Source organism: Anomaloglossus baeobatrachus, unplaced genomic scaffold (genome assembly GCF_048569485.1).
Source record: "Anomaloglossus baeobatrachus isolate aAnoBae1 unplaced genomic scaffold, aAnoBae1.hap1 Scaffold_244, whole genome shotgun sequence".
NCBI classification, from domain to species: Eukaryota; Metazoa; Chordata; class Amphibia; order Anura; family Aromobatidae; genus Anomaloglossus; species Anomaloglossus baeobatrachus.
In genome coordinates, this window is record NW_027442061.1 from 213518 (window position 1) to 227681 (window position 14164).

The 14164-nt window shown below is 56.4% G+C and overlaps 1 protein-coding gene across 6 annotated transcripts in view; it reads right to left on the reverse strand.

Moving 5' to 3' along the window:
• Positions 1-14164, reverse strand: part of MINK1 (misshapen like kinase 1) — a 155423-nt gene that overhangs the window by 25724 nt on the left and 115535 nt on the right. For 4 of the 6 annotated variants that reach the window (XM_075332159.1, XM_075332158.1, XM_075332156.1 and 1 more), the window contains one exon: positions 733-987. The exons of the other annotated variants lie outside the window; for them this stretch is intronic. In XM_075332159.1, the coding sequence (XP_075188274.1) occupies positions 733-987 (255 nt within the window). The remainder of the gene's footprint in view (positions 1-732; positions 988-14164) is intronic. 6 annotated transcript variants of the gene reach the window in all.

Genomic DNA, 14164 nt, shown 5'->3' on the forward strand with positions numbered 1-14164 from the left:
GTGACCACCACTATGCTATAGATTCTGGGAAAGCTGGGTGACCACCACTATGCTATAGATTCTGGGAAAGCTGGGTGACCACCACTATGCTATAGATTCTGGGAAAGCTGGGTGACCACCAATATGCTATAGATTCTGGGAAAGCTGGGTGTCTGCCCTCTCTGTGTGAAGTCTATGGTTGGCATCCAGCTTTCTCAGTATCCTGAATGGCAGATCTTAAAGGGATGTAATCACGGCATAACTAGTCACATCTGCTCTTCAGCGCTCCAGCAAGGTTCTGTGGGAGCTGTGATGGCGGCCATGACCCAGCTTCACCACAATACTGAACGGCAGCACATCTGCCTCGACGTGCGGGAGCGATGGAGGGATCGGTGTTTAACTAGCATGGGTCAGAGACTATATTCAAAGCCATATAGATGGCCATCCGGTTGTCACACAACTTTCCCAGAGCCCTGAAAGACAGAGCAAAAGCAAAGTAGGCCACATTAATGATCAGCCGGCTTTCCTAGGCCCCTGAATGGCAGATGCCGTGATAAAGAAGAAGAGGAGTCCCTGCCTGACCCCTGCAGGTTGTGTAATGGCACTCAGCTTTCCAAGGAACAGATGAGAAGTATAAAAGGAGCGACGGGGACAGGATAGGACAGAGCAGCGCAGTGCAGAAGGGGTTAAACGGAGCGGTAGAGGGACAGGCTCCACACTAGTGACGGGGTCCTGCTCCTCACACCCCTTTACCTTTGGAGGAGGGGTCTCTGGCTCCATTTTCACCCAGGGCCCCCTGTCTGGCCGAGCCGAGGGTATAAGCAGCGCCTCTGGGGAGGGGTCGGAGCTCTGACGGACTACCTGGCTCCGGGAGGCGGGAGGCATCATCGCGGCGGCGGCGGGCTGACGGCTGATGATGGGCGCCGGCGGAGGGTCCTGGAGGGAATTGGGCCGGGGGGTGGGTTTCAGGGCCCCGCGGGCCTGTGGAGTGACGGCGCTGCGGAGCAACTGAGGGACGGATGAAGACATGAATGAAAGGCGAAGATACCGGCGGCATAAACCGTATGCAATCTATTACTCCCTGTTATCAGCCAAACCTGAAGAGCCGAGAAATTCCTGAACTCTCAGGATATAAACTCAGATGTTACTGGCCCTTTAAGGATGCATCCAGCTTCAGATCCCTGAAGAAGTGCTACCCTATCACCATGCTTTACACTGCATTACAGCTTCATCACATCTTATCTGATGGTGGAAGGTGTGAATCTGTGTAGACTGGGGTCCGGGCGGGGGTCTGGGCGGGGGTCAAGTGTTCCTTTGATTCCTTAATCATTCCCTGGTGTGATCAGCATTTGTTAATTTTCCTTAAGCTGAGCACCCACAATCCCCCTCACCTCCTCCTCTAGTCTGCCCTATATATCTGGGGCTGTCCTAAGGGGTGCACGTGTGTGGGGTGCTGCATGCGTGACCTCTTATGCTAAGTGCTGGGCAGTTATTACAATGGAAGTTATTACAATGGCAGTTATTACAATGGCAGTTATTACAATGGCAGTTATTACAATGGCAGTTATTACAATGGCAGTTGGGCAGGAGGCAGCAGGTAAACTAATCATTGACACCCTCTTTTTCCACCATGACCATTATTTCTATCCTCACCATCCTATGTGCTTTTACTGCCCACTATCACCGCCCTGTCCCCCTCCATCACCACTCATCCACATCAGCCCCTCTCTCCTCCCCTCTCCTATGTACAGCTCCCACTATCACCGCCCTGTCCCCCCTCCATCACCACTCCTCCACATCAGCCCCTCTCTCCTCCCCTCTCCTATGTACAGCTCCCACTATCACCGCCCTGTCCCCCTCCATCACCACTCATCCACATCAGTCCCTCTCTCCTCCCCTCTCCTATGTACAGCTCCCACTATCACCGCCCTGTCCCCCATCCATCACCACTCATCCACATCAGCCCCTCGCTCCTCCCCTCTCCTATGTACAGCTCCCACTATCACCGCCCCGTCCCCCCTCCATCACCACTCATCCACATCAGCCCCTCTCTCCTCCCCTCTCCTATGTACAGCTCCCACTATCACCGCCCTGTCCCCCCTCCATCACCACTCATCCACATCAGCCCCTCGCTCCTCCCCTCTCCTATGTACAGCTCCCACTATCACCGCCCTGTCCCCCATCCATCACCACTCATCCACATCAGCCCCTCTCTCCTCCCCTCTCCTATGCACAGCTCCCACTATCACCGCCCTGTCCCCCTCCATCACCACTCATCCACATCAGCCCCTCTCTCCTCCCCTCTCCTATGTACAGCTCCCACTATCACCGCCCTGTCCCCCCTCCATCACCACTCATCCACATCAGCCCCTCGCTCCTCCCCTCTCCTATGTACAGCTCCCACTATCACCGCCCTGTCCCCCATCCATCACCACTCATCCACATCAGCCCCTCTCTCCTCCCCTCTCCTATGTACAGCTCCCACTATCACCGCCCTGTCCCCCTCCATCACCACTCATCCACATCAGCCCCTCTCTCCTCCCCTCTCCTATGTACAGCTCCCACTATCACCGCCCTGTCCCCCTCCATCACCACTCATCCACATCAGTCCCTCTCTCCTCCCCTCTCCTATGTACAGCTCCCACTATCACCGCCCTGTCCCCCCTCCATCACCACTCATCCACATCAGCCCCTCTCTCCTCCCCTCTCCTATGTACAGCTCCCACTATCACCGCCCTGTCCCCCCTCCATCACCACTCATCCACATCAGCCCCTCTCTCCTCCCCTCTCCTATGTACAGCTCCCATTATCACCGCCCTGTCCCCCCTCCATCACCACTCATCCACATCAGCCCCTCTCTCCTCCCCTCTCCTATGTACAGCTCCCACTATCACCGCCCTGTCCCCCCTCCATCACCACTCATCCACATCAGCCCCTCGCTCCTCCCCTCTCCTATGTACAGCTCCCACTATCACCGCCCTGTCCCCCATCCATCACCACTCATCCACATCAGCCCCTCTCTCCTCCCCTCTCCTATGTACAGCTCCCACTATCACCGCCCTGTCCCCCTCCATCACCACTCAACCACATCAGTCCCTCTCTCCTCCCCTCTCCTATGTACAGCTCCCACTATCACCGCCCTGTCCCCCCTCCATCACCACTCATCCACATCAGCCCCTCTCTCCTCCCCTCTCCTATGTACAGCTCCCACTATCACCGCCCTGTCCCCCCTCCATCACCACTCATCCACATCAGCCCCTCTCTCCTCCCCTCTCCTATGTACAGCTCCCACTATCACCGCCCTGTCCCCCCTCCATCACCACTCATCCACATCAGCCCCTCTCTCCTCCCCTCTCCTATGCACAGCTCCCACTATCACCGCCCTGTCCCCCTCCATCACCACTCATCCACATCAGCCCCTCTCTCCTCCCCTCTCCTATGTACAGCTCCCACTATCACCGCCCTGTCCCCCCTCCATCACCACTCATCCACATCAGCCCCTCTCTCCTCCCCTCTCCTATGTACAGCTCCCACTATCACCACCCTGTCCCCCCCATCACCACTCATCCACATCAGCCTCTCTCTCCTCCCCTCTCCTATGTACAGCTCCCACTATCACCGCCCCGCCCCCCCTCCATCACCACTCATCCACATCAGCCCCTCTCTCCTCCCCTCTCCTATGCACAGCTCCCACTATCACCGCCCTGTCCCCCCTCCATCACCACTCATCCACATCAGCCCCTCTCTCCTCCCCTCTCCTATGTACAGCTCCCACTATCACCGCCCTGTCCCCCTCCATCACCACTCATCCACATCAGCCCCTCGCTCCTCCCCTCTCCTATGTACAGCTCCCACTATCACCGCCCTGTCCCCCCCATCACCACTCATCCACATCAGCCCCTCTCTCCTCTCCTCTCCTATGTACAGCTCCCACTATCACCGCCCTGTCCCCCTCCATCACCACTCATCCACATCAGCCCCTCTCTCCTCCCCTCTCCTATGTACAGCTCCCACTATCACCACCGCCCTGTCCCCCTCCATCACCACTCATCCACATCAGCCCCTCTCTCCTCCCCTCTCCTATGTACAGCTCCCACTATCACCGTCCTGTGCCCCTCCATCCCCACTCATCCACATCAGTCCCTCTCTCCTCCCCTCTCCTATGTACAGCTCCCACTATCACCGCCCTGTCCCCCTCCATCACCACTCATCCACATCAGCCCCTCGCTCCTCCCCTCTCCTATGTACAGCTCCCACTATCACCGCCCCGTCCCCCCTCCATCACCACTCATCCACATCAGCCCCTCGCTCCTCCCCTCTCCTATGTACAGCTCCCACTATCACCGCCCTGTCCCCCTCCATCACCATTCATCCACATCAGTCCCTCTCTCCTCCCCTCTCCTATGTACAGCTCCCACTATCACCGCCCCGTCCCCCTCCATCACCACTCATCCACATCAGTCCCTCGCTCCTCCCCTCTCCTATGTACAGCTCCCACTATCACCACCGCCCTGTCCCCCTCCATCACCACTCATCCACATCAGCCCCTCTCTCCTCCCCTCTCCTATGCACAGCTCCCACTATCACCGCCCTGTCCCCCTCCATCACCATTCATCCACATCAGTCCCTCTCTCCTCCCCTCTCCTATGTACAGCTCCCACTATCACCGCCCTGTCCCCCTCCATCACCACTCATCCACATCAGTCCCTCTCTCCTCTGCTATGTACAGCTCCCACTATCACCGCCCTGTCCCCCTCCATCACCATTCATCCACATCAGTCCCTCTCTCCTCCCCTCTCCTATGTACAGCTCCCACTATCACCGCCCTGTCCCCCTCCATCACCACTCATCCACATCAGCCCCTCTCTCCTCCCCTCTCCTATGTACAGCTCCCACTATCACCGCCCTGTCCCCCTCCATCACCACTCATCCATATCAGTCCCTCTCTCCTCCCCTCTCCTATGTACAGCTCCCACTATCACCGCCCTGTCCCCCTCCATCACCACTCATCCACATCAGCCCCTCTCTCCTCCCCTCTCCTATGTACAGCTCCCACTATCACCGCCCTGTCCCCCCTCCATCACCACTCATCCACATCAGCCCCTCTCTCCTCCCCTCTCCTATGTACAGCTCCCACTATCACCACCCCCCTGTCCCCCTCCATCACCACTCATCCACATCAGCCCCTCTCTCCTCCCCTCTCCTATGTACAGCTCCCACTATCACCGTCCTGTGCCCCATCCATCACCACTCATCCACATCAGCCCCTCTCTCCTCCCCTCTCCTATGTACAGCTCCCACTATCACCGCCCTGTCCCCCTCCATCCCCACTCATCCACATCAGTCCCTCTCTCCTCCCCTCTCCTATGTACAGCTCCCACTATCACCGCCCTGTCCCCCTCCATCACCACTCATCCACATCAGCCCCTCGCTCCTCCCCTCTCCTATGTACAGCTCCCACTATCACCGCCCCGTCCCCCCTCCATCACCACTCATCCACATCAGCCCCTCGCTCCTCCCCTCTCCTATGTACAGCTCCCACTATCACCGCCCTGTCCCCCTCCATCACCACTCATCCACATCAGCCCCTCGCTCCTCCCCTCTCCTATGTACAGCTCCCACATTCACCGCCCTGTCCCCCCTCCATCACCACTCATCCACATCAGCCCCTCGCTCCTCCCCTCTCCTATGTACAGCTCCCACTATCACCGCCCTGTCCCCCTCCATCACCACTCATCCACATCAGCCCCTCTCTCCTCCCCTCTCCTATGTACAGCTCCCACTATCACCGCCCTGTCCCCCTCCATCACCACTCATCCACATCAGCCCCTCTCTCCTCTCCTCTCCTATGTACAGCTCCCACTATCACCGCCCTGTCCCCCTCCATCACCACTCATCCACATCAGCCCCTCTCTCCTCCCCTCTCCTATGTACAGCTCCCACTATCACCACCGCCCTGTCCCCCTCCATCACCACTCATCCACATCAGCCCCTCTCTCCTCCCCTCTCCTATGTACAGCTCCCACTATCACCGTCCTGTGCCCCTCCATCCCCACTCATCCACATCAGTCCCTCTCTCCTCCCCTCTCCTATGTACAGCTCCCACTATCACCGCCCTGTCCCCCTCCATCACCACTCATCCACATCAGCCCCTCGCTCCTCCCCTCTCCTATGTACAGCTCCCACTATCACCGCCCCGTCCCCCCTCCATCACCACTCATCCACATCAGCCCCTCGCTCCTCCCCTCTCCTATGTACAGCTCCCACTATCACCGCCCTGTCCCCCTCCATCACCATTCATCCACATCAGTCCCTCTCTCCTCCCCTCTCCTATGTACAGCTCCCACTATCACCGCCCTGTCCCCCTCCATCACCACTCATCCACATCAGTCCCTCGCTCCTCCCCTCTCCTATGTACAGCTCCCACTATCACCGCCCCGTCCCCCCTCCATCACCACTCATCCACATCAGCCCCTCTCTCCTCCCCTCTCCTATGTACAGCTCCCACTATCACCGCCCTGTCCCCCTCCATCACCACTCATCCACATCAGCCCCTCTCTCCTCCCCTCTCCTATGTACAGCTCCCACTATCACCGCCCTGTCCCCCTCCATCACCATTCATCCACATCAGTCCCTCTCTCCTCCCCTCTCCTATGTACAGCTCCCACTATCACCGCCCTGTCCCCCTCCATCACCACTCATCCACATCAGTCCCTCTCTCCTCCCCTCTCCTATGTACAGCTCCCACTATCACCGCCCTGTCCCCCTCCATCACCATTCATCCACATCAGTCCCTCTCTCCTCCCCTCTCCTATGTACAGCTCCCACTATCACCGCCCTGTCCCCCTCCATCACCACTCATCCACATCAGTCCCTCTCTCCTCCCCTCTCCTATGTACAGCTCCCACTATCACCGCCCTGTTCCCCTCCATCACCACTCATCCACATCAGTCCCTCGCTCCTCCCCTCTCCTATGTACAGTTCCCACTATCACCGCCCTGTTCCCCTCCATCACCACTCATCCACATCAGCCCCTCTCTCCTCCCCTCTCCTATGTACAGCTCCCACTATCACCGCCCTGTCCCCCTCCATCACCACTCATCCACATCAGCCCCTCTCTCCTCCCCTCTCCTATGTACAGCTCCCACTATCACCGCCCTGTCCCCCTCCATCACCACTCATCCACATCAGTCCCTCTCTCCTCCCCTCTCCTATGCACAGCTCCCCACTATCACCGCCCTGTCCCCCTCCATCACCACTCATCCACATCAGTCCCTCGCTCCTCCCCTCTCCTATGTACAGTTCCCACTATCACCGCCCTGTTCCCCTCCATCACCACTCATCCACATCAGCCCCTCTCTCCTCCCCTCTCCTATGTACAGCTCCCACTATCACCGCCCTGTCCCCCTCCATCACCACTCATCCACATCAGTCCCTCTCTCCTCCCCTCTCCTATGCACAGCTCCCACTATCACCGCCCTGTCCCCCTCCATCACCACTCATCCACATCAGCCCCTCGCTTCTCCCCTCCCCTATGCACAGCTCCCAGGCTCTTTTACCCTATCTGAATAATCTCCATCCATCATGCTCCTAAAATCATCTTCTCTTTCTCCTTCTACTCCTACTTTCAGGTGATATCTCTCCCAATCCCGATCCACCCCATGCTAACTTTACCCCCTCCCCCACCTCCCATAGAAACCCTGCTAACCTTACTAACATTAGTTGTACACCCTCACTTCCCTCTCTTAATTGTGCTCTCTGGAATCCACAGTCCGTATGTAACACGGTGGTCTACACTCTCACGGTGGTCTACACTTTACCCATTCACCAAGACCTGGAAACAGACATGGTGGTGGAGTAGGCTTACTCCTGTCCCCACAGTGCACTTTTCAGGTCATCCCCCCAGCTCCATCAGTCTCATTCCCATCCTTTGAGGTTCACACCATCAGGCTCTGCCATCCCCTCTCCCTCAGAGTAGCTGTCATATACCGTCCACCAGGCTCACCCACCCAGTTCCTTGACCACTTTTCAGCCTGGCTGCCACACTTCATGTCCTCAGAGTTACCAACCCTCATCCTAGGAGCCTTCAACATCCCCATGACCAGCCCCTCCTCCCCATCTGCATCCCAGCCTCTATCTCTAACCATGTCCCTTGGCCTCTCACAGCTCTCATCCTCTGAGACACATGAAGATGGTAACACCCATGACCTGGTCTTTATCCGCCTCTGCTCAATCTCTCACTTTGACAACTCACCTCTTCCCCTCTCTGACCACAACATCCTCTCCTTCAAGCTCACAAATCCTCGTCCGCCCCAGTACACCCCCACCTATCACACATTCAGAAGCCTACAGGCCATCGATTCCCAGACCCTCTACACTCATCACTGTCCCCTATCTCCTCACTTTCATGTCCTAATCTGGCTGTAAAGCACTACAATGACACACTCAGAATCACCCTGGACCAAGTAGCACCCCTCACCCTCAGAACCTCCAAACACTGAGTAAAACAGCCTTGGTTCACATCCCAAACTCGATTTCTCCAGCGATGCTTTAGGAGTGCTGAACGCCTATGGAGGAGATCCCGCACACCAGAAAACTTCATCCACTACAAGTTCATGTTAAGGACCTACAACTCTTCCCTTCACCTCGCCAAACAGACCTACCTCACCACCCTTATCTCCTCACTAGCCAACAATCCAAAAAAGCTCTTCGACACCTTTCACTCCCTCCTCAGTCCCAAAGTACAGACCCCCATCACAGACCTTCATGCTGATGACCTGGCCTCGTATTTCACAGAGAAAATAGAAAACATCCGCCGAGATCAGCTCCCAGTCACCGAGCTTTGTGAATCCCATCCCTCCCCACATCCCATCCAGCTCACTTTCCACATTTGACCCAGTCACAGAGGAGGAAGTCTCCAGGCTTCTCTCTTCTTCTCGTCCTACCACTTGCCCTACTGATCCCTTCCCCTCACACCTACTCCAATCTCTCTCTCCGGTTGTCACTACTCACCTAACTAAAATCTTCAATCTCTCTCTTCTGGTATCTTCCCCTGTTCCCTCAAACACTATCATTATTCCATTATTAAAAAAACCTTCCCTTGATCCATCCTGCACAAGCAACTACAGACCAGTCTACAATCTCCCCCTCATCTCCAGACTCTTGGAGCGCCTGGTTTACTCTCGTCTCATCCGCTACCTTTCCACTCACTCTCTTCTAGATCCTTTACAGTCTGGCTTCCGCCCTTTACACTCAACAGAAACTGCCCTTGTCAAAGTGACCAATGACCTATTGACAGCACAACATAACGGTGACCACTCTCTGCTTATTCTTCTTGACCTCTCTGCAGCCTTCGACACTGTTGACCACCATCTCCTTCTCTCTATGCTCCATTCTATCGGCTAAAGGACACTGTGCTCTCCTGGTTCTCCTCCTATCTCTCTGGCCGCTCAGTGTATCATTTGCTGGCTCCACATCTTTTCCTCTTCCTCTCACTGTTGGGGTCCCTCAAGGTTCAGTCCTCGGCCCTCTTCTGTTCTCCCTCTACACTGCCCCAATTGGAATGACCATCAGCAGATTTGGCTTCCAGTACCATCTTTATGCTGATGACACACCACTATACACCTCATCCCCTGAGCGCATATCATGTCTGCTCTCTATCTGAAACTTAACCTTTCCAACACTGAACTTCTTTTCCCTCCATCTCCCAACCTTCCTAAACCTGACATCTCCCTCTCTGTGTGTGGCACCATGATAAGTCCTAGGCCGCAGCCCGCTGTCTGGGGGTTATACTTGACACTGATCTCTCCTTCACCTCCCACATACAATCTCTTGCCCGCTCCTGCCGCTTGCACCTCAAGAACATCTCTAGAATCCGCCCCTTGCTCACAATGGAAACGACAAAAACCCTCACCGTGGCCCTGACCCACTCTCGCCTTGGCTACTGTAACTCTCTATTAATTGGTCTCCCCCTAACTAGACTCTCCCCTCTACAGTCCATCCTTAATGCAGCAGCCAGGGTCACCTATCTGGCCAACCGCTACTCGGATGCCTCTGCACTATGCCAGTCATTGCACTGGCTGCCCATATATCACAGGATCCAATTCAAACTGCTTGTTCTCACCCACAAAGCTCTCCACAGTGCGGCACCCCCTACATCTCCACCCTCCTCTCTATCACCACAAAGCTCTCCACAGTGCGGCACCCCCTACATCTCCACCCTCCTCTCTGTCTATCACCACAAAGCTCTCCACAGTGCAGCACCCCCTACATCTCCACCCTCCTCTCTATCACCACAAAGCTCTCCACAGTGCGGCACCCCCTACATCTCCACCCTCCTCTCCATCACCACAAAGCTCTCCACAGTGCGGCACCCCCTACATCTCCACCCTCCTCTCCATCACCACAAAGCTCTCCACAGTGCAGCACCCCCCTACATCTCCACCCTCCTCTCTGTCTATCACCACAAAGCTCTCCACAGTGCAGCACCCCCCTACATCTCCACCCTCCTCTCTGTCTATCACCACAAAGCTCTCCACAGTGCAGCACCCCCTACATCTCCACCCTCCTCTCTATCACCACAAAGCTCTCCACAGTGCGGCACCCCCTACATCTCCACCCTCCTCTCCATCACCACAAAGCTCTCCACAGTGCGGCACCCCCTACATCTCCACCCTCCTCTCTATCACCACAAAGCTCTCCACAGTGCAGCACCCCCTACATCTCCACCCTCCTCTCTATCACCACAAAGCTCTCCACAGTGCAGCACCCCCTACATCTCCACCCTCCTCTCTGTCTATCACCACAAAGCTCTCCACAGTGCAGCACCCCCTACATCTCCACCCTCCTCTCTGTCTATCACCACAAAGCTCTCCACAGTGCAGCACCCCCTACATCTCCACCCTCCTCTCTATCACCACAAAGCTCTCCACAGTGCAGCACCCCCTACATCTCCACCCTCCTCTCTGTCTATCACCACAAAGCTCTCCACAGTGCAGCACCCCCCTACATCTCCACCCTCCTCTCTGTCTATCACCACAGAGCTCTCCACAGTGCAGCACCCCCTACATCTCCACCCTCCTCTCCATCACCACAAAGCTCTCCACAGTGCGGCACCCCCTACATCTCCACCCTCCTCTCTATCACCACAAAGCTCTCCACAGTGCAGCACCCCCTACATCTCCACCCTCCTCTCTATCACCACAAAGCTCTCCACAGTGCAGCACCCCCTACATCTCCACCCTCCTCTCTGTCTATCACCACAAAGCTCTCCACAGTGCAGCACCCCCTACATCTCCACCCTCCTCTCTGTCTATCACCACAAAGCTCTCCACAGTGCGGCACCCCCTACATCTCCACCCTCCTCTCTATCACCACAAAGCTCTCCACAGTGCAGCACCCCCTACATCTCCACCCTCCTCTCTGTCTATCACCACAAAGCTCTCCACAGTGCAGCACCCCCTACATCTCCACCCTCCTCTCTATCACCACAAAGCTCTCCACAGTGCAGCACCCCCTACATCTCCACCCTCCTCTCTATCACCACAAAGCTCTCCACAGTGCAGCACCCCCTACATCTCCACCCTCCTCTCTATCACCACAAAGCTCTCCACAGTGCAGCACCCCCTACATCTCCACCCTCCTCTCTATCACCACAATGCTCTCCACAGTGCAGCACCCCCTACATCTCCACCCTCCTCTCTATCACCACAAAGCTCTCCACAGTGCAGCACCCCCTACATCTCCACCCTCCTCTCTATCACCACAATGCTCTCCACAGTGCAGCACCCCCTACATCTCCACCCTCCTCTCTATCACCACAAAGCTCTCCACAGTGCAGCACCCCCTACATCTCCACCCTCCTCTCTATCACCACAAAGCTCTCCACAGTGCGGCACCCCCTACATCTCCACCCTCCTCTCTATCACCACAAAGCTCTCCACAGTGCAGCACCCCCTACATCTCCACCCTCCTCTCTATCACCACAAAGCTCTCCACAGTGCGGCACCCCCTACATCTCCACCCTCCTCTCTATCACCACAAAGCTCTCCACAGTGCAGCACCCCCCTACATCTCCACCCTCCTCTCTATCACCACAAAGCTCTCCACAGTGCAGCACCCCCTACATCTCCACCCTCCTCTCTGTCTATCACCACAAAGCTCTCCACAGTGCAGCACCCCCTACATCTCCACCCTCCTCTCTGTCTATCACCACAAAGCTCTCCACAGTGCAGCACCCCCTACATCTCCACCCCCATCTCTGTCTATCACCACAAAGCTCTCCACAGTGCGGCATCCCCCTACATCTCCACCCTCCTCTCTGTCTATCACCACAAAGCTCTCCACAGTGCAGCACCCCCTACATCTCCACCCTCCTCTCTATCACCACAAAGCTCTCCACAGTGCAGCACCCCCTACATCTCCACCCTCCTCTCTGTCTATCACCACAAAGCTCTCCACAGTGCAGCACCCCCTACATCTCCACCCTCCTCTCTATCACCACAAAGCTCTCCACAGTGCAGCACCCCCTACATCTCCACCCTCCTCTCTATCACCACAAAGCTCTCCACAATGCAGCACCCCCTACATCTCCACCCTCCTCTCTATCACCACAAAGCTCTCCACAGTGCAGCACCCCCTACATCTCCACCCACCTCTCTATCTATCACCACAAAGCTCTCCACAGTGCAGCACCCCCCTACATCTCCACCCTCCTCTCTATCACCACAAAGCTCTCCACAGTGCAGCACCCCCTACATCTCCACCCTCCTCTCTATCACCACAAAGCTCTCCACAGTGCAGCACCCCCTACATCTCCACCCCCATCTCTGTCTATCACCACAAAGCTCTCCACAGTGCAGCACCCTCTACATCTCCACCCTCCTCTCTATCACCACAAAGCTCTCCACAGTGCAGCACCCCCCTACATCTCCACCCCCATCTCTGTCTATCACCACAAAGCTCTCCACAGTGCAGCACCCCCTACATCTCCACCCCCATCTCTGTCTATCACCACAAAACTCTCCACAGTGCAGCACCCCCTACATCTCCACCCTCATCTCTGTCTATCACCACAAAGCTCTCCACAGTGCAGCACCCCCTACATCTCCACCCTCCTCTCTATCACCACAAATCTCTCCACAGTGCGGCACCCCCTACATCTCCACCCTCCTCTCTATCACCACAGAGCTCTCCACAGTGCGGCACCCCCTACATCTCCACCCTCCTCTCTATCACCACAAAGCTCTTCACAGTGCGGCACCCCCCTACATCTCCACCCTCCTCTCTATCACCACAGAACTCTCCACAGTGCGGCACCCCCTACATCTCCACCCTCCTCTCTATCACCACAAAGCTCTCCACAGTGCGGCACCCCCTACATCTCCACCCTCCTCTCTATCACCACAAAGCTATCCACAGTGCAGCACCCCCTACATCTCCACCCTCCTCTCCATCACCACAAAGCTCTCCACAGTGCAGCACCCCCTACATCTTCACCCTCCTCACTATCACCACAAAGCTCTCCACAGTGCAGCACCCCCTACATCTCCACCTTCCTCTCTATCACCACAGAGCTCTCCACAGTGCGGCACCCCCTACATCTCCACCCTCCTCTCTATCACCACAAAGCTCTCCACAGTGCGGCACCCCCTACATCTCCACCCTCCTCTCTATCACCACAAAGCTCTCCACAGTGCAGCACCCCCTACATCTCCACCCTCCTCTCTATCACCACAAAGCTCTCCACAGTGCAACACCCCCTACATCTCCACCCTCCTCTCTATCACCACAAAGCTCTCCACAGTGCGGCACCCCCTACATCTCCACCCTCCTCTCTATCACCACAAAGCTCTCCACAGTGCAACACCCCCTACATCTCCACCCTCCTCTCTATCACCACAAAGCTCTCCACAGTGCGGCACCCCCTACATCTCCACCCTCCTCTCTATCACCACAAAGCTCTCCACAGTGCAGCACCCCCTACATCTCCACCCTCCTCTCTGTCTATCACCACAAAGCTCTCCACAGTGCAGCACCCCCTACATCTCCACCCTCCTCTCTGTCTATCACCACAAAGCTCTCCACAGTGCAGCACCCCCTACATCTCCACCCTCCTCTCTATCACCACAAAGCTCTCCACAGTGCAGCACCCCCTACATCTCCACCCTCCTCTCTGTCTATCACC